Source organism: Bactrocera neohumeralis, chromosome 6 (assembly GCF_024586455.1).
Source record: "Bactrocera neohumeralis isolate Rockhampton chromosome 6, APGP_CSIRO_Bneo_wtdbg2-racon-allhic-juicebox.fasta_v2, whole genome shotgun sequence".
NCBI lineage: Eukaryota > Metazoa > Arthropoda > Insecta > Diptera > Tephritidae > Bactrocera > Bactrocera neohumeralis.
Genome location: NC_065923.1, coordinates 8,378,512 through 8,399,233, shown reverse-complemented (window position 1 = coordinate 8,399,233; position 20,722 = coordinate 8,378,512). Strand labels below are relative to the sequence as shown.

Sequence of the window (20,722 nt, the reverse complement as noted above, 5' to 3'; positions counted from 1 at the left end):
AATACGGCAATAATCATCCCTGTTGAATCTGTTATACATATTAAACAGCTGATTTTTGGTGGTTAGTATTCCGCCATCAAGTATTTGTTCATTGGCAAAGTTTGTAAATATATTATTGAATAATAAAATTGTTATTTATTTTTATAAGGTAAGCTGTTTTAATGATTCTGATTTCCGTTATACTTTCATAATTAATCCATAAGTGTCATTTCCCTTCTTGGCTAATTGTGCGAACTTATTTGACAGCTGCTTTGAGTTTGTGCTGTCAGCTGTGAAGTTAGTCAATTCGCGACTGTCAAAATGGTCACTAAAATTTTGTGGTGATGTTAATTTATAAATCTGATTACCTTATAAAAGATAACCTACTAGTTAACAATCGTTATGCCACATAATAATTAGTTATGTTGCAAATAACAATATTATAATTAATATAATACAATAGTAGTGAAAGTGTAAGTGTTTAAAAGACTGTGATTTCGTAATTGAAGGAATACTTCACAAAGCGCCCTGCCGCTTTTAACTTCAGTGCAATGACCACTCATAACAGTGATGAGCAGAATACTACACTTGACCTGTCTAGCAGCAGCAGCAATGATAGTAAAACAAGTCTTAATTCAAAGGAGCTGCGCCATAACGACGATGGCACATTATTTTTTAAGAAGGTCGGCAGTGCCCTTTTCTATGGAATGTCATCCTTCATGATAACCGTTGTGAATAAAACAGTTCTTACATCGTATCATTTTCCATCGTTTTTGTTCCTAAGTTTGGGCCAGTTGTTAGCTAGTATTGTGGTACTTGGACTTGGTCGGAAGTTGAAGTTCGTATCGTATCCTCCACTAAAACGAAATACGTTTATGAAAATTTTTCCATTGCCATTAATATTCCTTGGAAACATGATGTTTGGCTTAGGTGGCACAAAAGAACTAAGCTTGCCCATGTTTGCCGCACTACGTCGTTTTTCAATATTAATGACGATGTTACTCGAATTAAAAATATTGGGAGTACGACCTTCGTTTGCTGTACAAGTTAGCGTATATGCCATGATAGCTGGTGCCCTACTGGCCGCTTCGGATGATCTGTCATTCAACATGAGGGGATATACTTTCGTAATGATAACCAATGCGCTAACTGCATCGAATGGAGTGTATGTAAAAAAGAAGCTGGACACTTCGGAAATTGGCAAATATGGACTAATGTTTTACAACTCACTATTTATGGTTATACCTGCACTGCTTGTTACTTATGTTACTGGGGATCTGGATAAATCGGTCGCCTACAATCAATGGCAAAATCCATACTTTGTCATACAATTCCTAATGAGTTGCTTTATGGGCTTCATTCTATCATACAGTACAATACTTTGTACGCAATACAATTCCGCGCTTACAACAACAATTGTTGGCTGCTTAAAGAACATATGTGTAACATATCTGGGCATGTTCATCGGCGGCGACTACATCTTCTCATGGCTAAATTGTATAGGAATTAATATCAGTGTATTTGCTAGTTTGCTATACACATACATTACGTTCAGACGGAAGCAAGCACCTGATAAGGAACTATTAATACCAACAACAAGAGGAATAGCAGTGTAGTATAGTATACTAAGAAATTTACTTGTAGATAAGTATTAGATGATAAAAAGTATTGCCGACACATTCTACACGGAAAACGTGCATTATCTCTCAAAAATATATGTACGTACATATGTGAGTTGATATTTGCATTCGGAAGCTAATACTAAAGCAGAGGGAAACGAAACTAAACGCGAAAAGTTGTTCGTTGTCAAAAATGTCGATATTAATGAGAAAACAAAGCGTTTGTCGGAACTACATACTAGGACGAGGCATTAAAAATATGCGTGTATATTTAATAAATTATAAGTACCAGTAGCCATGTACGTAATATTATAACTTTTAGTTTTTTAAAAAATTGCCAAAGCCATAGTTATACTTTGATATGTGTAGCATTGAATTTTATGTTCCGATTTAGGGGAGGTAGCAATTTATTTGTAAATAAGTTGTGGGTGTTAAAAATTGCATGCAACTAAAGTGTCATAGTCACCAGCTCGACAATGGGCAATGTATGTAATTTTGCTATTGATTTAAGTAACAAAATAATAAAAAAAATTATAAAAGATTTACTTTAGTCAAACTAAATTTGTTTGTGATTTTGTATATCTAAAATAAAATATAAATCATACATATTTTACTAAAGGAAAATCATGTGTTTTAATATTATGTAGGTGAACATACACAAATATGTGTATGGAAATTAAGATTCACCCTTACACGCTTGTAGGTACACTAGGATTCCTATTAAGAATTTAAAATACTAGCTGTGTATGTATGCGTGTGTAATTAGTTGATTAACGTAAAACTTTTCATTACCACAGAGCTATGTATGTACATATGTTTATAAGCTTAAAAATTTGCCAACAATTAGTAGCTATCGACTTCAACTCGTCTTACATTTGCTGAGCTGTCTTATCATTAGCGCAAGTTGTATATGCCAACGTCAACGTTTACTTGCTTTTGAGTTGCTTACTATATAAACTGTGTATGTATTTATCTAAGCATTTAGAGTTGTTTGCATTACTGTGCATGCATGATATGGGAATCAAACAAAGTCATATCGCAGATAAAATATTTTTTCAATGCTAACCAACTTGCGACCTAATATAAACATACGTAAAGAGAGCTTCTCCTTTAAAATAAGCCCAAGTAAGTAATTTGTTGCAATTAGTAGAAACAAACGCTCTTTCCAAAAAAGACTTACCTACTTTTGCTTAGCAATTTGTAAGTTTTCTTATCTAAGGTTGTGTATTTTTTTAAGTACGCGCATAGCCTGATGTTTGCATATTTATATGTACTTCCAAACATATAAACATTTCATACATACATATATTTATGTACATATGTATGTATGTGTAATTAACATCCCACTAAAAAAAAGCGTATGTGATACGATGTAAAGAAGCCATTATAATACTTTATAGCACATGAGCAGAATTAAAATTTTAAAACCAAACTGTAAAGTATTTTTTTTACAAACATATACGCATGTACATACATATGTATATAAGAATGTAATTTTAAATTGTTTATGTATGCACTTTAATCTAAAAACTATGCGCATGTGTAAATGCGATTTTATCCTTAGGTATAAGGGACTGTGTGTTAGGTTTTAGCGGGCAAGCTATTGCCGAGTTTAGTCAACAAAATTAAATTTTAAATATTTTAGCTAAATTTCATAAATATTAACATTTAACTACATATTAACAAATTCTTAGGGATCCCAATCTGAAAACATTATGGTGGAGTTAGCTTAGAAGTACGTTTTTTTTGAAGTGGTTTAATATCTGTTTTCATTCATACACACTTGTAATATACATACATACGTATGTATGTACATACACGACGGTACACACCTAAGTGCTACAAACGTATGGGCTTAATTGTTTTTATAACTCGCAAATTGAGTTCATTGTACCCAAAAAATAATCCCACAGATCGATGCTGTAAAAAAGATTATACATGTGTATGTGTATGTGTTGTATTTGTTTATATTACCTAAGTTGAATAGTTCTGTGAAGTGATGAATGCACATATGTACATACACTAGAACACCTATGATGGCCTTCAAACTCTCTGAGAAATGACGAATCATTTTATATTATTATGATATATTCCTATGTATATACATACATATGGTACATGCACATGTATATATTAGATAACTGCACCGTTTATTGTATAATGCTTTTAATTTCAATATTTTTTGTTTAGAAAATTGTATAATAATCGTATTCTTCGTGAAAAACTCTAAAATTTAAAAACAACATTTTTATGACGAATTTAGTTTGCACAATTGTGCAAAAGAAAATTATTTGGCATTAAAACTTCTGTTTTGTGAATACAATATCTTTTATAAGTATTCTTCCACTTGTAGTTCCCTAGCTTAGTAAAGGCTAAATGACACTTGAGTACATAGCGCTGTTTATGTCAATATTATTTAATATATTTCGTCATATTTTGTTTAATCACTAATACAATATAAACAGAATTTAGTGAATAACGGAAAAAAACGTATATATGTATGTACATACATACTTATATAATTATTTATTTGATTAACAACCAAAATGCTTTGCTTGCATATCTGCAAAACGCTTACCTGCATACATATACTTATACATACATATGTATGTATGTACATTAGAGTGATTCAAAAATCTAAGAAAGCCTCTCCAAAAATCTATTCATAAACATTTTTTTTCATTGAGTTATAAAATTCATAAGAAATAAAAAATTTTCCCAAAAATAATCAAACTTTAACTGTTGATATTTTTTAAACATTTGGGTTTATGAAAAAATCATAGCAGACCTTTTTTGTAGAGCATTCAATCTCCCACAAAATCTATGAAACAAGATATTTTTTCAAGTAGTTGGAAGCGAGATATAAATTTTTCTATCTGATAATAAGAAAAAATAGAAAACTGTATGTAGGAGGACCTTCCCGTTACAATTAAAACTCATGTTTGGAGAGGCTTTCTTAGAGGTGTCTAGGAACCTATTTTTCCGAGTACGAAACGAAAAAAAAAATTTTTTTTTTTTGAATCACTCTAATGTAGATACATACATGTATTAATAATGCTTATTGGATAACTTTTTTACAATATATAATTTTTATTATTTATATAAATATATATATATGTGTATATACACACCTACTTAGGCATATACATATGATTTATTATATAAGCATATATGTACATATGTAAGTATGTATGCACATACATAAGTTTTATTCAAGGCAAATACCATTTTTCGAGCTCTGTGAAGCTTTTGAGAAAACAATAACTGAAATAGCAGTGACGTCGCTTTCTTGAAGACTTTGAAGTGGCTATATAAATAAAACAAAAATTAAATTTAATAACATGTTTGTTAAATTACTCTAACACTAAATTTATACATACATTTGTACAGATGTAAGATTTGAAAACATACCCAACTACAGTAGGTAAATGATAAAAATACCTTCCATCACACATATTGTACCTACATACTTATGTACATATGCATGTATGTATATTTATTTATTATTATTTATCGAAATCGTATTATAATTGATTATTACAGCTGAAAAGTAATGCGGAAATACAAATTATCTTGCTTAATTTCTATTGCTCATCATTTGCAACGCTTATAAATAAAAATTAATTACAGTGTCTGATAAAGCGAAGGTGTTAAAATATTTTTGAGCGTATGAATACATACATATATGTACATATGTATATTTTGTAGATACTCGTGCGGACACCAGAAATTTTAATTTTAACAAAATAATATTTTTCTTAAGTGGACGCCAATCAGCAGATAATGCTTTACCATTCTATCTATTTGCGTATGTATGTATGTATCTTAGTTGATAATTGTGGGAAGTCCATGATCAATTAGTTGATATAATGTGAACATACATGCATGTATTTAACCATAAGAAAATGGAATAGTTCGTACGGTATATACATATGTACATACATACATATGTATGTATATCAGTGAAAGCTGACGCTCTATTAAGCAGACATCTCCACACGAACATTAACCGTGGACATTGTCTGGTCTCAAAATTTTTTTATGTTTGTTAAGGACAATCTATTAAACGGACTATATTAAGCGGACCGAAAAGCTGGTCCTGCGGTTATTGCCTTATGGGAGATGACTATACATATGGATATGTGTGTATATGTATGTATATGAAAGATATTTTATGGGCACAGGTTTCTTGATATTCTTTTACTAAGTGATATGAATGAATATGCAGATAAGGTATATGTATTTAGAATTGTTAGACTTTTTGATGGTAATAAATCCAATTAGAAATAACTTAGTTTGTAAAACTTCGTTAATTAGTGTATTTTATTGAAAAATGTATACGTTTATCATTAGCAGAAGTATTCGCATCAAAAATGTTGCAGACCGTTCGTTCAAATCTGTTAACGCGCTTGTTTCGAAATCCCCGTATATGTCGATATATCACAGCCACAGCAGAAAGCAATACTATAGGCACCGAAAAAAGTGATATTCCTCCTGGTGACGAAACACACTTGGATGAGTTTACCAAAGAGTTTCTTAAAAATCGCATAGAAATGTCGCCTTTTCAGAAGATATTACTCGGCGCGGGTTCATCAATTGCCGCCTTAATAGATCCACGAAGGTGAATCAATGAGTTGCACATATACATACTTTATTTCTCTAATGTCTTAGTTGATCCTTACAGGCATGACATGATCGCCGCTTTGGGGGAAACCACCGGCGAATCGACTTTGCGGAATATCTTACACTCAATGGAACTAACTGCTGAGGGTCAACGCATACTGAAACAGAAGCCACGTATAAACACGCATACCGTAGATATGAACCATTTACGTTCCTTAGGAGAGAATACTCTTGGTCGGGTCTACGTAAAGTTCTTGGATGACAATGTAAATTTAATAATCATGATAACTATATCAGTTAATGCTATAGACATGAATAATTAATTGTTAACTTTTTCAGAAAGTAACACCCGACTCGCGTATGGAAGTACGTTTTATTGCCGATCCAATGCTGGCATATGTGATGACACGTTACCGTGAGTGTCATGATTTGGTGCACACAGTGCTGGGAATGCCTACCAATATGCTGGGTGAAGTAGCCGTCAAGTGGGTAGAGGCGTTGAATAACGGGCTGCCTATGTGTTATGGGGGTGCAATATTTGGTGCCATGCGACTACGTCCTAAGTAATTATTAAGTCGTATCAAGTAAATTATGAATGATGAAAAATTCGAAATTATTGTCTCAATTTGTAGACAACGGAAGGAGTATGTTTCTCGTTATTTGCCTTGGGCTCTGGAAAATGGCAAGAAAATGCAACCATTAATGCCTGTATTTTGGGAAGAACGCTGGGAGCAAGATATAGGAGAGCTTCGAAAAGAATTAAATATAACGATCTTAGAATTATGAACCCAAGGGGTAACATATGGACTTGTGTTAAACATTATGCTTTTATTTCCTTTTATTTTCAATACAATTACTTAAATGAAAAATCAAATAAACTGAAATTTTACATACATATATACATATTAAACGAACAAACAAATAACAGATCAAGAATAGTTTTATCATTTTCGAATTTAGTGCAACGATCGTAAAGCAAATGAAAGCGGCAACACTGTTCGAAGATCATCAATTGGTGATGATGTGTTTGACATTTCTCGTTGTTGTGTTGGTTGGTAAATATTAAAATTCTTGTTTTATGGGTAGTTGATGTTTTATTTGCATTAAGTTTAAAAATTCTCCCTCCTTGATATATTAAAAGGTGGCTTATTTTTCGGTTAGATTTATTTATATAATATAAGATGTCGAACAAATTCGACGGCTTCAGTCAGGATGAGATAAAGAAAGTTTCTGGAGGTTCTACTAACAGAAGTAATCAAGGCCAGCAAATAGCGGATGCAAGTAAGTATTATTTGTATGTATGTAGTAATACTGTATACGTAAGAATATGTAAGTATATACTTATACAATTTTAATAAAAGTTAAGTTAATTTAAATATATAATTATTATCATATTTAATCAGTAAAGCCCGCATTTCGTGGACAGCATGGAGGTATAAGACGTATGCCTGAAAAGTGGACAAGATCAGCTGAATCTCAAAGGAAAGAAATGAAAAGTTCTCAGTCATCGAAATCTGTGCCTACGGGTTTACTAAGCAATAAACTAGAAAAAAATATTGTAACGGTAAATGACACCTTGGAAGACATCAACCTTGATGGCAGCATGTCCAAATCAATTGAGGAAGCGCTGTTCTACCAGCCCATCTGCAAATTAGCTGTAAAGTCTAACGGTGCAAGCAACAATTTGCCTACCACAGAATCAGATGAATCTTCAATATTGAAGCTGCCAGCCGGAGATAATAATGTATCTTCCACATCTACAAATGAGGCAGATGACTCTTCAATACTTCCAACAGCACAAGAGTCAAAAGTCTCTAAACCCACTGTGGACCTCCTGAACACCGATTCTCCCTTTAGAGGAATGTCTCTGAGAGAATTTGAAACGCAGCGTAAATTGATCGAGGAGCAAAATAAGCAGAAGAAGGAGCTATTGCACAAAGCTATAGAATTACAGTAAATATAGTTTTGTAAAATATGTGAAACAAGTTTCAAGTTGTTAAATCCTTCGTTTTACAGTTCACAAAAAACCGCTGCGGAGGCACGGAAAATTTCTGAAATCAAAGAGGAACTTGCCAAATTGGACAATGACCTGGCGCTTGATGTGTCAATACTACGCAAGCAAATTGATAATGCCTGTATCTATTTTTCGCAAGTCGAGTAAGTCTTAGTTTTCACATATTTGATTCTAATACGGAAGTGTACATCTATAGGAAACAGTACATCAAAATAGAGGCTCAATTCTTAAAAGCAAAAATAGATTTGCATAATGCGGCAGAGAAAAAGGAGTTGCTCACCGAGCATTTATGTACCGTAATTGCTCATAACGAAGATCGCAAAGCGCAAAAGCTCTCAGAACTTATGCAGAAAGTTGGCTTAACCGAAACGGGGGACTTGGACGTAGGAACTAAATATGCAATGAATGGTGAAAATCATGCAAGTCAAGAGAAGTAAAATTCTATAAAATTATGTATATATATGATATATTTCCAGAACTAACTACTTATATATTTACAATAATTTTTTACTAGTATAAATATGTGTAACTTATCCAATAATTCAAAAGTTTAAATATCATACTTTGTATTGAGCAAAATGTAGGCAATATATTAACCATAATTAGATGTATTTATATTAAAAGTTGTTATGTATTTATTAAAGATGGAAACAATTTCCATATGCCAATATTCGAAATAAAACCATACATATTCGGATAGATAACAATAAATAATTATTTTATTTATGAAAATGAAATAAAATGCAGTTTTCTGTTTGAAATTTGTAAACATAAAAATGATTTGGAACAGAAACGGACGATAGTGAAATATATGAAACAAAACCTAAACGTACTTCACTTTATTTGGCAACAATGTCGGATATTTATATTGGCATCGACAACTCTAAAGGCAATCAAAACAATGAAAATGTGAGGTTAGTTTCGATTATTTTGATGTGATTTTAAGAAGGTATATAAGATAGAAAATGACTGATTTTAAAATAAGATAAATTCATTTAGTACAGGACAGTAAAAATGGCAGGTCGAGGACGTGGCAAAACTGGCTCACTTACTCAAGAACAATTGCAGACTTTAGGTTGTATAGGTAAGGATATTCCACAAGTGCAGACGGCGCCTCCGCCTACATTTCCTCCACTTATGTCTAAACCGGTTAAACTTGAGGTAAATAAATTATTAGTCGCATTGTATGTAACTTGTTTGATTATAACTATATTTTATTATAGACTACAGCGGCACAAAATTATCAAATACTTTGGAGGGAGGCATATCTTAATCATATGCGCGATTCTCCCTATTTCCTTGCTCCTAAAATTCCAAATGCAAATAGTACCTTACAAAGCTATTCTGACCAATGGGCGGTAAGTTTATGACATATTTACATATAATACATTATATATATATAACATTCAAATATTGCAGACCGCGGTTGAAAATGCTAAAACGAAAACTAAAGCGGATTTTATTTGGCAAATGATGCCAACTGAATTACATATTACACAGAAAAAACGTCGTGTTGCAGGAGGCGATAAAATTGTTTCCAAGAAGCCTAGAAATATTGATGATCGCCTAAAAGTCCTGGAGGAAAAAGAACGCAATGAAGACGAAAAAGATATCACAAAAGCTTCATCAGATTCCGAACACGAAGAGGAGGAAGTGCGTCGTAAAGGCAAAAAACGAATAAAACCGAATTTGATATCTTATATATTTTCTAGGAAGCGCCCGCAGACGAAGAGATGGATGATGAAAACGATTATGGTAACAGTTATTTCGATAATGGTGAATCATATAATGAAGAAGATGACAATCTTGATGATGGTCCTGTTTATTAAAGAAAAAGTACATTTTTTACACATCACATTGACTTTTATTTTTTCTCAACATTATGGTTTTCACTTAAGCAACTCTTCGTCGGTTACATTAGCCTTATTTTAATGCACGCCTATTAAAAGTCACATATATGGAATTAGGCTATATAACTCTCTAGTCAAGCGATTCTGGTGCTTTGCTGTTGAATTCGATAACTCCAGACGTCTTAACCTGATATAAAAAAAAGTTAAGATCATGCTTCCGAAATATACTGTGTCTACTTACGAAACCAATGGTGCCCGCTAAGAGAAGAACTCCACCGACTAACCACGCATTATACTTGGCGTTCTGGCGGGAGTGTTGCTCTTGCCAATCACCTTCTGGCACGGGCAGATCATTCAAGGTAGTTTGTTGATGATGACCACCATGGTATGCTGCACGCGACAGAGCTCCGGCTAAAATAATAAAATGAATTACTTATTTCCTTTGCTAAACTTGGCTCGTAGAACATTTTCACTGGTTGTAAAATTAGTGAAAAGGTTATGTAATGACCACTAGGGTTATTAGAAATTGAATTTTTGTGAAAGTGTGTTTACCGTTTTTAACCAAAAGGCCTTGTTTCAAAATGTGCTGCACCAACATATTTGTAGCTTGATTTATTCCTGTTGAAGTAAAAATATGATTATGTCTAAAGATCAGAATAATTTATTTTCTAGTTCTCACTCACGTCAGTTGTTAGCTCGATGAAAAAACTGCAAGAAAAATGTATTAGAATATTTGACATTTGTATCTTCGAATATTACTTTTCGATGTCGACAGCTTAATTCGAAACTCGGCACCACATAAAATATACCACATTTTTATTACAATTAAACATATATTATTATAGAAACTAGTCTTTATTAAAATTAATATAAACCCATTATTTCAGTTCATGTTGTTTTACAAAGAATTCTAACATTGGAATATGTAAAATATTTGAATATCGAATCTTTCATCAAAGAACTTTCCAACACTATTAACGCGACTATCAGCTGGTGGCTTTGGCATTCGAAGCTGTCATCAATTGGTATTTTGCAAATAGGGCGTCGAACATAGTGATTATAAATTTTCTTGTATTTTCAATGATATTGCATAGTTTTTAGAATTTGTATTGGAAATTGGGAGCCGTTTTTAGTATTTATAATGCTGACTACTTTGGCAAATATTAAACACATTCTCCAGAAAGAGCTCTTCAATGGAAGTGGCGAGCGAGTGTTGTCTGTGGTGACGGTGACAAAAACATTTAAAAAGAAGAAGGCTTGTTATTTATGTATCGTAACCACTCCGCCTCCTGTGCCCGTAGTTACTGTCTGCATAGTGAAGCAGTCCGAGCAAAGGGAAGGAGAGTATAAAAAGAAACGTACCTGGCAGTTGGAGGAGATTAAGTGGGTGGATGGCCGAAATGAGCAATTTGAAACGCATGAGTTTGATATACAAGTTGAAAAAACATATAAATGGTATGCCTTAAATTTGCACGAACGTCAAAATTTTCTTGCTGTGCTATACAAACAAATACAAAAGTATGTGAGAGCCCAACGAGCAGAATTTCGAAATGTCCCTATTGCGTGGCTAAACGACAAATCACCAGAAAAATTGGCTGCTGGTCGGAATGCCGAACAAAAAAATATTCAAGATACAGATGACGAAGAAGAAGCGCAAGAGTTTACCGCACTTACAGATAAAGAAGCTACTGAATTGGGAAAGTTGTTTTCTGAATGTGACTTTGCAGTGAAGGACGCGGAGCAACTTATTGAGAAATTGTCCAAGGAACTTCATGATTTAGACGGGGTACGTAAAAAAAATAATTTATATATTTGCGCTGTGGTTGTGATATTGATTATTTTCCAGGCAAACATTCAAAGTGTATTGGCATCTGAAAAACAAGTATTTGCTTTAATGGAGCACATTGATAAGGCCATCGCTGAAGCTGATAGTTTTGAGAAACGTTTGGACTCATATGAAGAGATTTTAGGACATGTAAAAGAGACCATGGAGAAGATTGGTGGTAAAAATGCTATGATAGAAATTGCTAACAACAACAACATAAAATTGATGAAAGAATTAAATAAAGTAATTGTAAGTTGTTTGCTAATAATATATAACCAACAAAAATTAATAAAACTGTAACAGTCTCAGTTGGATCTGCCACACATACATCAACAGGCGCTGGATGAACCCGATTTGAAAACGGTTGGCGGTAGAAAAGCTGCCATTGCTGCCGCACAGAGTTTACAACAAGCCATGAATAGTGACATTGACCCAACTCTGCTTCGTCTAGAAGCAGTTCAGGATCAACGTAAACGATTTGAAAAATGGAAAGCAAAGTTCTCGGGAATTGTTAGTCGCTTTATGAACAACTTGTTTATACATTTGGGAAATGAGATGGGAGACAATACGACAATGAGTACTGAGCTTGTACTACCCAATCATCTATCGGTACATCGTGAGCTAACGCCTTACACAGAGCTGATGCATTGGACAAAGGCTATGGACCGCAAAACTTATGATGGCTTAACGCGCGTATATACCACATCGCTAAGTAAGATTTATGAACGTGATATCAGAAACTTTTTTTCCTTGGTATGTCAGTAATTTCGTCTACAAATTTTCGAATAATTAGTGAAATTTCATGTAGGCTAAACTTCAAATATCTGAAAAATTGCGCACATCTCGTGAAGACCTTGATACATCAGCTTCATCGAAAAAATCCGCTATATCCGCAGCACCTTACGGTACATTAGGTGTGAATCGTGACCAATGGGGGCCAGGAGTGGAGAACGCAGATCGCGAACGCTTTGATTCAGTACTCGAAAAAGTGTTGGCGGAACTGGAGCCAGTCGCGCTACAAGAACAGATGTTCTGCATAAACTTCTTTCAAATGGACGTAATTAGCCCAACATCGAAGAATACTCAAACCACCTTGGAAGTCTTAGAAAAAAGCACTGACTCCGCGAGTCTTCTCACTTCACCCACATCGGCAAGTGGAGGAGGCGATGCAAGTGGTAAGTTCGTTGACTTATTCTCATTGTCAGTTTATACTTAATGTTCTTGTTGTAGGATTTCCGCAGAAGAAAATAGATCGTCAAATAAACGAAGAGGTCCGCAAATTGATGATCGCTTTATTTGGTTGCCTAGAGCCGGAGCTGGTGAGCTTTATACAAAGCTTTGAACGCATTGATAGTTTGTACGTTTTCTTATCAAATCCAAATTGTTGAATATTAATTTCACTCGTGCATTTATTTGTAGCTATTCACTCTACGTGCTCGTACGCCTAACGCAGCACGTCATGTCCGCCCAGGATACACATTCCTTCCTTAGTATGACCTTCGCCTCGGCGCTGGTTCAAGTAAAACGAAACTTTGACCGTTTTATGCAGCAACAACTTTTGTCGATCAAAGAAGCTAAAGTGCCTAAGCGTTCCAAGTGTGGCATCTTGCCATACGTGGAGAACTTCGAGTATTTCGCACAAACTTCCGAGGGCATTTTCCGGAAATCGGATCGTCGCACTGATATGGAAAAGTGGTATTTACAGTTGGTGAATTCCATTTTTGAAAGCATCAGTGTGCATGCGCAAGAGCACCCGAAAACGCCGTCGCAAGTCGTGCGCATGGAAAACTACCACCACATGTACTCGTTATTGGCGCAGCTAAAGGTGCCCGGTCTGGATGCAATGAAGAAGGAAGCTAAAATGCGCTATACTGATGCGCTGAAAGTTTATGTCATACAATATTTTGGGCGTCCGTTGGAAAAACTAAACGTAAATTTCTGAATTCTAACACTGCAAACACTGAATTATATATATATGCACATATGCATTTACTTTTAGCTCTTCTTTGAAGGTGTCCAACAAAAGGTGGCTCAAGGTGTCAAAGAGACGGAGATCAGCTACCAAATGGCGTTCTCTAAGCAAGAATTGCGTAAAGTTATCAGCCAGTATCCAGCGCGTGAGGTGAAAAAAGGTCTAGAGAATCTCTACAAAAAAGTCGAAAAACACCTCTGCGAGGAGGAGAATCTGCTGCAAGTAGTTTGGCACGCCATGCAAGAGGAGTTTATTGCGCAGTACAATTTTTTGGAAGAACGCATACAGAAATGCTACGCGGGGGCGATGATTACCTTAGAATTCAACATACAAGATATATTGAACTTCTTCTCGGACATAGCGCGTTCGCATTGAATTCGCGTAGTGGTAAAGATGTTGCTCGGAGATTCGGAGTATTTCGTTATTTTGTAGAACGAAAGCCACTTTCAAATATTTTTATGAGTATTGTGTATTATTATTATTACGAATGTAAAGCTTAGCTTTGTGCACCTTGTGACAAATTATTGCTTTTCAAAGTGTGTAGGTATGGAAATATGTAAGTTTACAAAGACGTGCAGAATATGTATTATTTCTAAGTGCAATAGAGCAAATACATATAAATATTAATATGAATATACCACTCTGATAAACATAGATATGTATACAGTTAAATGTGCATTGTGATTGTGAATTAGGATTTTTTATGATCGTGTGTTTTTCTATCATCACAACAAGTTTGGGAACCTCTGGATGCGATCATATTTGTGGAGCTCAAAACATGCCTGTCTCAGTACTAAACACACTCAAAAGAGCGTCCAATGTGGTGGAGCAGCGGCAGTGATAAAAAAGCTGCTCACTCACTCAGCTCCGTTGGCGCTCGTGTAGCAGCCCTGCTCACCTGCAAACTTAACACGCCGAAAGTGGTTTCGCTGTCTCATTGAGCGGCTGAGCGGCTGGAAGTGAGCCCCACCGGCGTGTTCTGCTTCAGTGCGATTCTGAGTGTTCAAACGTGAAGTCGAGTTGGCGAAGTGGGCGCGCGTGTGTGTGTGTGCCTTTGTGTTTTATTTACAAACAAAAATTATTGCTTTTCAGAGTTTAACGTTTGCATTTGCCACCTTCTTTTGCCAACAATTGCTGCATTGGCATTGTTGTTGTCACCAATGCCGTTTGATTTGCAGCAGCCTTTTTTGTTAGTGAGCGCATACCTACATACATACATACATATGCAAATATGAGTTTTTGAATGTGCAATTTTGAAAAAAAAAAACAAAAATAGGAAAAAGCAGCGAAAATGAAGCGTCAAAATTGAGACGTGCCAACGCTTCGGTCCTGTGCATTTACCAAAGTGAAGTCAGAATATTTTAGCAAGTGGAAGCGGTGAAGAGGAAAAATAATAATAAATAAGAATCAGTGAATCTGTGGAGTAATAAAAAATCGCCAGGCAGCAATAATAATAAAAATATTAAATAAATTACAACAACCAATGTGAGTTCGAGTGAAATTGCTTTTGCGCGTTGAACGTGAATGTGCGGTTGATCGGTTGTTGTTGGACTCGCGTTAATTCAGTGACTACATGACTGGAAGGTCTTTGCTTGTGCTATCCTGCTTGAGGCAACCACAATCATTGCAGGCGAAAACAACGAACCAATAAAAGGTAAAAGGGAGGCGCCAAGACGGCGGACATTGCTTTTATTGCGGGGTCAACCAAGTAATTGCGAATCGTCCATGTATACATTAATATACATATGTATGTATATATACACGAAACATTAAGATGTGTGAGTGTGTGATCTTGTAAAGTGCGGCGAGGAAATCTCCCTAAAACATGTTCGACTCGTTTTGCGATTCATTTTGGATCTTTCAACGGTTTCGCGTTTGGTCATGCGCACTTTTACTGCACTTGCGGTAGGGTGCTCCTGTAATAGAGGCCAAACAATCTTTGTTGTTGTTGCAGTCACAGGAACGTTACAGACGTAAATTCGAGCAATGGTGCTGAGTTGACAGTGCTTGGTTGGATAAAAATCCGTTCGTTCCGGTTACTATGTAACCAAGTTAGGGATGTACATAAATATCATAAACGTCTAACGTCCCACTCAACAAATGTAAATTGTCTAGATAGATGGATAGTAAATAATTTAAATTTTGCACTGCGACCTATGGTCTATTGTGACCTCTTCTATATCACATATGGTCCAGCACTCTGAGCAATTCCAGGAGCTTACTGAGCGCGTTGGAGGTGTTGTGATCTCTATCCACGTAGATGGATTCAAATGCTTTGAGCCTGCTTCTACGAAATGCTGGGCAATTTAGAATCAGGTGTTCTGGAATTTTCGGTTCCATGTCGCAAAACCGGCAGTTTGTGCTACAGGCAATGCCCATGTTGAACAAGTGTTCCTTGAGCCTTTAGTACCCACTATAGATCGCGACAAGGAGACGGAATTTGTCTCGGGGAAGATTGATCATATCTCTAAACTTTGCTAGGCTGTAACCTCCTAATACTAACTTGGCGTGGCTCATTCCTGTTATTTGCTGCTAAAGCCGTTCTCTGCCCACTCTCTCCTTCGTGCAGAGCAACTCCTTTATGGTGTGAGACCCCAACGGAATTCATGGTTCTTCGCCCCTTTTTGCCCTGGCACCCAGCATGATTTCAAGTGCTGCGGTTGCGCAAGTGCGTATTGCCCCTGAAGCACAGAAGGCCTACCGAAGACTGTGTTGCCTTCGATGCTCAAGCAACCGTTCCATAAGTGACAAAAGGCCTTACCATCATGGTATACACCCACCTGATGATACCTGACTTGCAGCCCCAGGTTTGGACACAATTTTCGATGTTTTTGAAACATCATTAGCGTCCCAAAACCTAGTGCACTATTACTCTGGTGAAGGCTAGTTGAAAATCTGGCTAATTAGAGGATCTTTTCAAAGTAATATGATAGGAACTTATATATAGGTGCACAAAGCGAAGGCAGAAATTACACCCTTTAACCGTTAAGGACTAAAATTTTAACTCCAGGAATAGGTTAGAACAAACGGGACACTCTAATGCAACCATTAAAAGTAGTACATGTATGTATATATTCACTCGATTGACCCGTCTCCCGCTTGTGATAGTATTAAAGGTTCTTGAAAACAACAAACATGAATTACCCATGTTAATGGCCAATGCTTGGCTCCTACTTGTTTTGCCGTATACATTGGCATACATAAAACGATATACATATGTTTGTATGTTTGTATGTATGTATGTATGTGCAGAAAATTCGTGCATTACTAACTTTTGAAGAACCCTCCTCTCGTTTGCATTGATTGTCGAGGATAAGTGCTTCCAATGGTTGGCTGTTTAGTTGTGTTGTTACCATTCGCCTTACCGTCTTCCTGGATACCAACTTGCCATTACATTTAAATGGTTTTCGTGGAATCGCTTTTGCTGCGAATTAATTCTTTCTTTGTGTATTAACTTCTTGCTCTTAGCACAGAAATGACTAAGGTTTGGTTTTTTAACAAAAATGGCTGCAGGCTAGGGTATCTTGCTTTAAATAACACATTGAATCAAATCTATGGTATCCTCTCCCACGTGACCCATTTCGACACAATTAGGGAATGAAATACCCGACAGAGTACATTCTTCAATGAAGGAACTGTGAATAGCATCGTTTGGAATAAATATTTCCAATTGGAAGTAAAACAAGCTAAACTTCCACAGACCACATCGAACTATCCATCCAATCCTTGTATCCGCGGCTGCTCAATATAACTGCAGGCCTGTTTGTAAATGCAAGGAAGTCGACAACGGCGTTTATTGACATCGCAGTTATTCCCTTCTATGCCCACGCTAAAGCATGCCTGACTATAAAGGGCGTCAGCTGGCGCAGCTGTTTGCCCAAAAGCCGAATTCGCGAACTCAGTTCAACACTCGGCCGTATTCTTGCACCCAATTCGTGTGCTTTCCATGTTTTACTTGTATATTAAACAAGCTTCGCGTCTGCCTCCTGTTTATAGCACTCGCAAGCGGGTGCGAGATGAATTCAAAAAATTTAACTGTCTCTGGCTTTTGCACAGCTCGCAGCTGTGACTCACTTAACTGCCAATGTTCCGTCTGTCTGTCTTTCCTTTCTTTTAGGTCTTCCCTTGTTGCTTTTACTGCGGTCTCGTTTTTTTACTGGCGTCTCTTCAACCTTTGTTGCTGGTTTTTGCATACAACCGTAAGCTCGAGGTTATACGAAAGCGGTTTAAACTTCAACTTCAACTTGGCTTGGCTTGGCTGCCTCCACCGCAAGTATTCCACTCGAAACTGGAATGATGAGTGACGAAATGAACTGGGCCGTGGGGGCAGTTGGGACGTCGTGCGCCGCATAAGAACCAAGGAGTAGGCAAAAGCAAAGCACGATCGGTTGTTAAAAAGGTCTAAGGTCTAATGCCTCGTTTGTTTGTTTCACTAAGTTGTCGTTATTTTATCGCTTTGTTGCTGTTGTTGGCGTCGTATTTTCTTTTTGCCTTCTCTTGCTGTTCATTAAACACAGTTGTTTCGCTATAAAACTGTATTTGTACTACAAAGCTATGTACATATGTGTGCGTGTGTGTCTGTACTTAGTCAAGTGTTAAAATATGTTTATGGAGTGAGTACTCGGTACTAAGTAAATGCGATCCGCATGTGTACAAACCCATGTGCATATGCAGTTAGGTAAAACGTTGCGGTGCACCGTTAATGTAAAACACCATTGAAGTTAACACCTTTTCGCAGCAGACGACCAACAATGGGGAAAGAGCTATAAACAAGCGACTGCTGGAGTTCTAATTAAACAGCAATGTACATACATACATACATACTTCATGTTGGGTACCAAGTAGTGAAATGTCGTGGTTCCGTACAGCTCCAAAGTGTCATTTACAGAAATGAGGATAATCGACTCCTGTCAATTTATCTCGGGGTACAAATGAAGGGCGCTCATTAAGCACCATTTTCCTTAGCATTCCAATAAGATAGACACATGTACATACATACATCAATATCTGGTCCAAAACTATCTAAAGCTTTTTGGTGAGATCCGGGATAGTCTGCACCAAATTCTTATTTACCGGAAATAACAAGTATCAAAGAGAACCGGGGCTACTGCCACGCACTGCTGGGTGTAAATATGTACATATGTATGTACATATGTAAATGCGTACATATTTACTTAGAACATGTGCTGCTCCGTATTTACAAATGTACATTCATCAAATGTAATACGAGCTTAATATATTTTAAACACGTTCCTGGTTTATTTGAAGGGTTTCCATCGGAAGTTCATTGAAACTTGCACTGTTAAGGGCTTCAGGCATTTCTAAGGCACTTGTAGAATAGTGCCTTAACCATTGTACGTTAAGAGTTCCAATTACATTAGTTGCTGTGGTTAGAATACTAATCATTGCTAAAAGTACCCAAATTGATTAACTTTTATTGAAATACTCCAGTTCCTGATAACAGTAGTAACAAATGCTGGACATTCCCGGATAAGATTGAACCATAAATACACCGCGTCGTTTTCTAAAGTCTGGTAAAATACTACATGTGTCCCATAAGCGCAGAGCTGCTATTGGTTAACTTAAGAGTATGTCGTGTTCTCTGTCCTTCGACCTCATTAGCTTCGTATTTGGTAAAAAGTAAAACACTGGATTTACTACTGCAACAATAATCTACGGAATTGTAAAAATTTTGGATATTCTTCACTGTATTGCTTTGTCTCTTCGGATCCCCAAAGTTTTTCAGACTGTTGGTCCATTAAAGCTGTCAGATAACTTGATACCTTAAGACCCTTACTTTTTCCAAGTTTCCAAGAGTAAAGCCAACAATTTTATACAAAAATAGAGCATTCTTCCATAATTGGAAGTGTTGTTTGCACCATACCATACTTTCATAAAATGGATTGTAAGACAGCTCCCAACCAACTCTACAGACTGCGCCCCTTCTTCTTTATTGGCGTAGACACCACTTACGCGGTTATAGCCGAGTTTACAATAACGCGCCAGTCGTTCTTCCTTCTCGCCACTCGGAGATGCCAAGTGTAGCCAGGTCCTTCCAACGGAGTGGAGGTCTTCATCTTCCTCTGCTTCCCCCGGCAGGTACTGCGTCGAATACTTTCAGAACTGGAGTGTTGTCGGGCATACGGGCGACATGACCTAGTCAACGTAGACACTGTCTTTTAATTCGCTAAACTATGTCAATGTCGTCGTATATCTCGTACAGCTCATCGTTCCATCGAATGCGATATTCGCCGTGGCCAATGCGCAAAGGACCATAAATCTTTCGCAGAACCTTTCTCTCGAAAACTCGTTGCGTCGACTCATCGGTTGCTGTCATCGTCCAAGCCTCTGCACCATGGTTTTTGTTCGTCGAGAGAGGCCTTTACTTCTTAATTGCCTACTCAGTCCGAAGTAGCACCTGTTGGTAAGAGTTAAACTGTGTTTGATTTTATGGCTGACGTTGTTGTTCCTATTAATATTGGTTCCAAGATAGACGAAATTATCTACGACTTCGAAGTCATGACTATCAACAGTGACGTGAGTCGCGAGTGCGACGGCTGTTTGGAGAAATAAGATCTAACCAATTATTCTGACTGATCAGTTTGTTGACGGTGGGCTTAAATCTTTCACACATCCGACCATATTCTACAAAGAAGCTGATGTATGCTCCTTATCAGATCTTCCGGTGGGTAATTGCTATTCGAATTTCTTCATGGTCGGGCAATGAAACGTTCGCTCCATCGTCATCGATTGGGGAATCGGGTTCATCATCTCCTGGTGTTATGATTTCACAGCCATTCAGTAGGATGGAGATGTGTTCCCTCCATAATTTTAGTATGC

At 36.5% G+C, this 20,722-nt stretch overlaps 7 protein-coding genes across 11 annotated transcripts in view; 6 read left to right on the top strand and 1 right to left on the bottom strand.

Moving 5' to 3' along the window:
* Positions 1 to 53: 53 nt before the first annotated feature.
* LOC126763698 (ubiquinone biosynthesis protein COQ4 homolog, mitochondrial) lies at positions 54 to 7,157 on the top strand. Of its 2 annotated transcripts, none has more exons than XM_050481440.1 (5): positions 54 to 148; positions 5,955 to 6,219; positions 6,283 to 6,487; positions 6,561 to 6,784; positions 6,854 to 7,157. In XM_050481440.1, exons 2-5 carry the CDS (start codon positions 5,972 to 5,974, stop codon positions 7,005 to 7,007), a joined length of 831 nt encoding a protein of 276 aa, XP_050337397.1. In that variant the 5' UTR covers positions 54 to 148; positions 5,955 to 5,971; the 3' UTR covers positions 7,008 to 7,157. The 2 variants fall into 2 exon arrangements, with proteins under 2 accessions (XP_050337397.1, XP_050337396.1); XM_050481439.1 differs by having other exon boundaries at positions 5,952 to 6,219.
* LOC126763695 (UDP-sugar transporter UST74c) lies at positions 277 to 2,222 on the top strand. The gene has a single exon (XM_050481436.1). It carries the CDS (start codon positions 531 to 533, stop codon positions 1,593 to 1,595), a length of 1,065 nt encoding a protein of 354 aa, XP_050337393.1. The 5' UTR covers positions 277 to 530; the 3' UTR covers positions 1,596 to 2,222.
* A 101-nt stretch (positions 7,158 to 7,258) lies between the features above and the next one.
* LOC126763696 (RAB6-interacting golgin) lies at positions 7,259 to 8,937 on the top strand. 2 transcript variants are annotated; one of them, XM_050481438.1, is made up of 5 exons: positions 7,259 to 7,276; positions 7,383 to 7,502; positions 7,625 to 8,174; positions 8,238 to 8,378; positions 8,432 to 8,937. In XM_050481438.1, the coding sequence occupies exons 2-5, from the start codon at positions 7,403 to 7,405 to the stop codon at positions 8,670 to 8,672; spliced, it is 1,032 nt and encodes a 343-aa protein (XP_050337395.1). In that variant the 5' UTR covers positions 7,259 to 7,276; positions 7,383 to 7,402; the 3' UTR covers positions 8,673 to 8,937. The 2 variants fall into 2 exon arrangements, with proteins under 2 accessions (XP_050337395.1, XP_050337394.1); XM_050481437.1 differs by lacking the exon at positions 7,259 to 7,276 and having other exon boundaries at positions 7,283 to 7,502.
* A 120-nt stretch (positions 8,938 to 9,057) lies between these two features.
* On the top strand, positions 9,058 to 10,090 carry LOC126763702 (DNA-directed RNA polymerase III subunit RPC7-like). 3 transcript variants are annotated; one of them, XM_050481443.1, is made up of 5 exons: positions 9,058 to 9,149; positions 9,235 to 9,396; positions 9,459 to 9,593; positions 9,655 to 9,888; positions 9,948 to 10,090. In XM_050481443.1, exons 2-5 carry the CDS (start codon positions 9,250 to 9,252, stop codon positions 10,062 to 10,064), a joined length of 633 nt encoding a protein of 210 aa, XP_050337400.1. In that variant the 5' UTR covers positions 9,058 to 9,149; positions 9,235 to 9,249; the 3' UTR covers positions 10,065 to 10,090. The 3 variants fall into 3 exon arrangements, with proteins under 3 accessions (XP_050337400.1, XP_050337402.1, XP_050337403.1); XM_050481445.1 differs by lacking the exon at positions 9,058 to 9,149 and adding an exon at positions 9,150 to 9,184; XM_050481446.1 differs by lacking the exon at positions 9,058 to 9,149 and adding an exon at positions 9,161 to 9,184 and having other exon boundaries at positions 9,240 to 9,396.
* On the bottom strand, positions 10,040 to 10,835 carry LOC126763717 (uncharacterized). The gene is made up of 4 exons (XM_050481464.1): positions 10,769 to 10,835; positions 10,638 to 10,703; positions 10,327 to 10,496; positions 10,040 to 10,272 (listed from the first exon to the last, which is right to left on the bottom strand). Exons 2-4 carry the CDS (start codon positions 10,681 to 10,683, stop codon positions 10,216 to 10,218), a joined length of 273 nt encoding a protein of 90 aa, XP_050337421.1. The 5' UTR covers positions 10,684 to 10,703; positions 10,769 to 10,835; the 3' UTR covers positions 10,040 to 10,215.
* A 261-nt stretch (positions 10,836 to 11,096) lies between these two features.
* Positions 11,097 to 14,536, top strand: LOC126763684 (exocyst complex component 1). Its single transcript, XM_050481419.1, has 7 exons — positions 11,097 to 11,871; positions 11,932 to 12,159; positions 12,214 to 12,663; positions 12,719 to 13,085; positions 13,141 to 13,267; positions 13,330 to 13,840; positions 13,910 to 14,536. The coding sequence occupies exons 1-7, from the start codon at positions 11,227 to 11,229 to the stop codon at positions 14,255 to 14,257; spliced, it is 2,676 nt and encodes an 891-aa protein (XP_050337376.1). The 5' UTR covers positions 11,097 to 11,226; the 3' UTR covers positions 14,258 to 14,536.
* A 325-nt stretch (positions 14,537 to 14,861) lies between these two features.
* The window catches only part of LOC126763682 (sodium- and chloride-dependent glycine transporter 2), a 73,971-nt gene continuing 68,110 nt past the window's right edge, over positions 14,862 to 20,722 (top strand). Inside the window, exon 1 of the mRNA XM_050481414.1 lies at positions 14,862 to 15,536. The gene's annotated coding sequence lies outside the window, so the exon portion shown is untranslated. The remainder of the gene's footprint in view (positions 15,537 to 20,722) is intronic.

Coding starts and splice junctions, on each gene's coding strand:
- LOC126763695 (XM_050481436.1), top strand. CDS start 531: ATGACCACTCATAACAGTGATGAGCAGAATACTACACTTGACCTGTCT.
- LOC126763698 (XM_050481440.1), top strand. CDS start 5,972: ATGTTGCAGACCGTTCGTTCAAATCTGTTAACGCGCTTGTTTCGAAAT. Junction 6,488..6,560: donor TAAAGTTCTTGGATGACAAT/GTAAATTTAATA, acceptor TAACTTTTTCAG/AAAGTAACACCCGACTCGCG. Junction 6,785..6,853: donor GCCATGCGACTACGTCCTAA/GTAATTATTAAG, acceptor CTCAATTTGTAG/ACAACGGAAGGAGTATGTTT.
- LOC126763717 (XM_050481464.1), bottom strand. CDS start 10,683: ATGTTGGTGCAGCACATTTTGAAACAAGGCCTTTTGGTTAAAAACG. Junction 10,497..10,637: donor AGGCCTTTTGGTTAAAAACG/GTAAACACACTT, acceptor TTATTATTTTAG/CCGGAGCTCTGTCGCGTGCA. Junction 10,273..10,326: donor TAGCGGGCACCATTGGTTTC/GTAAGTAGACAC, acceptor TTTTTATATCAG/GTTAAGACGTCTGGAGTTAT.
- LOC126763696 (XM_050481438.1), top strand. CDS start 7,403: ATGTCGAACAAATTCGACGGCTTCAGTCAGGATGAGATAAAGAAAGTT. Junction 7,503..7,624: donor CCAGCAAATAGCGGATGCAA/GTAAGTATTATT, acceptor ATATTTAATCAG/TAAAGCCCGCATTTCGTGGA. Junction 8,379..8,431: donor ATCTATTTTTCGCAAGTCGA/GTAAGTCTTAGT, acceptor GTACATCTATAG/GAAACAGTACATCAAAATAG.
- LOC126763684 (XM_050481419.1), top strand. CDS start 11,227: ATGCTGACTACTTTGGCAAATATTAAACACATTCTCCAGAAAGAGCTC. Junction 13,086..13,140: donor TGGAGGAGGCGATGCAAGTG/GTAAGTTCGTTG, acceptor TTCTTGTTGTAG/GATTTCCGCAGAAGAAAATA. Junction 13,841..13,909: donor GTCCGTTGGAAAAACTAAAC/GTAAATTTCTGA, acceptor ATTTACTTTTAG/CTCTTCTTTGAAGGTGTCCA.
- LOC126763702 (XM_050481443.1), top strand. CDS start 9,250: ATGGCAGGTCGAGGACGTGGCAAAACTGGCTCACTTACTCAAGAACAA. Junction 9,594..9,654: donor GCTATTCTGACCAATGGGCG/GTAAGTTTATGA, acceptor CAAATATTGCAG/ACCGCGGTTGAAAATGCTAA. Junction 9,889..9,947: donor CCGAACACGAAGAGGAGGAA/GTGCGTCGTAAA, acceptor TATATTTTCTAG/GAAGCGCCCGCAGACGAAGA.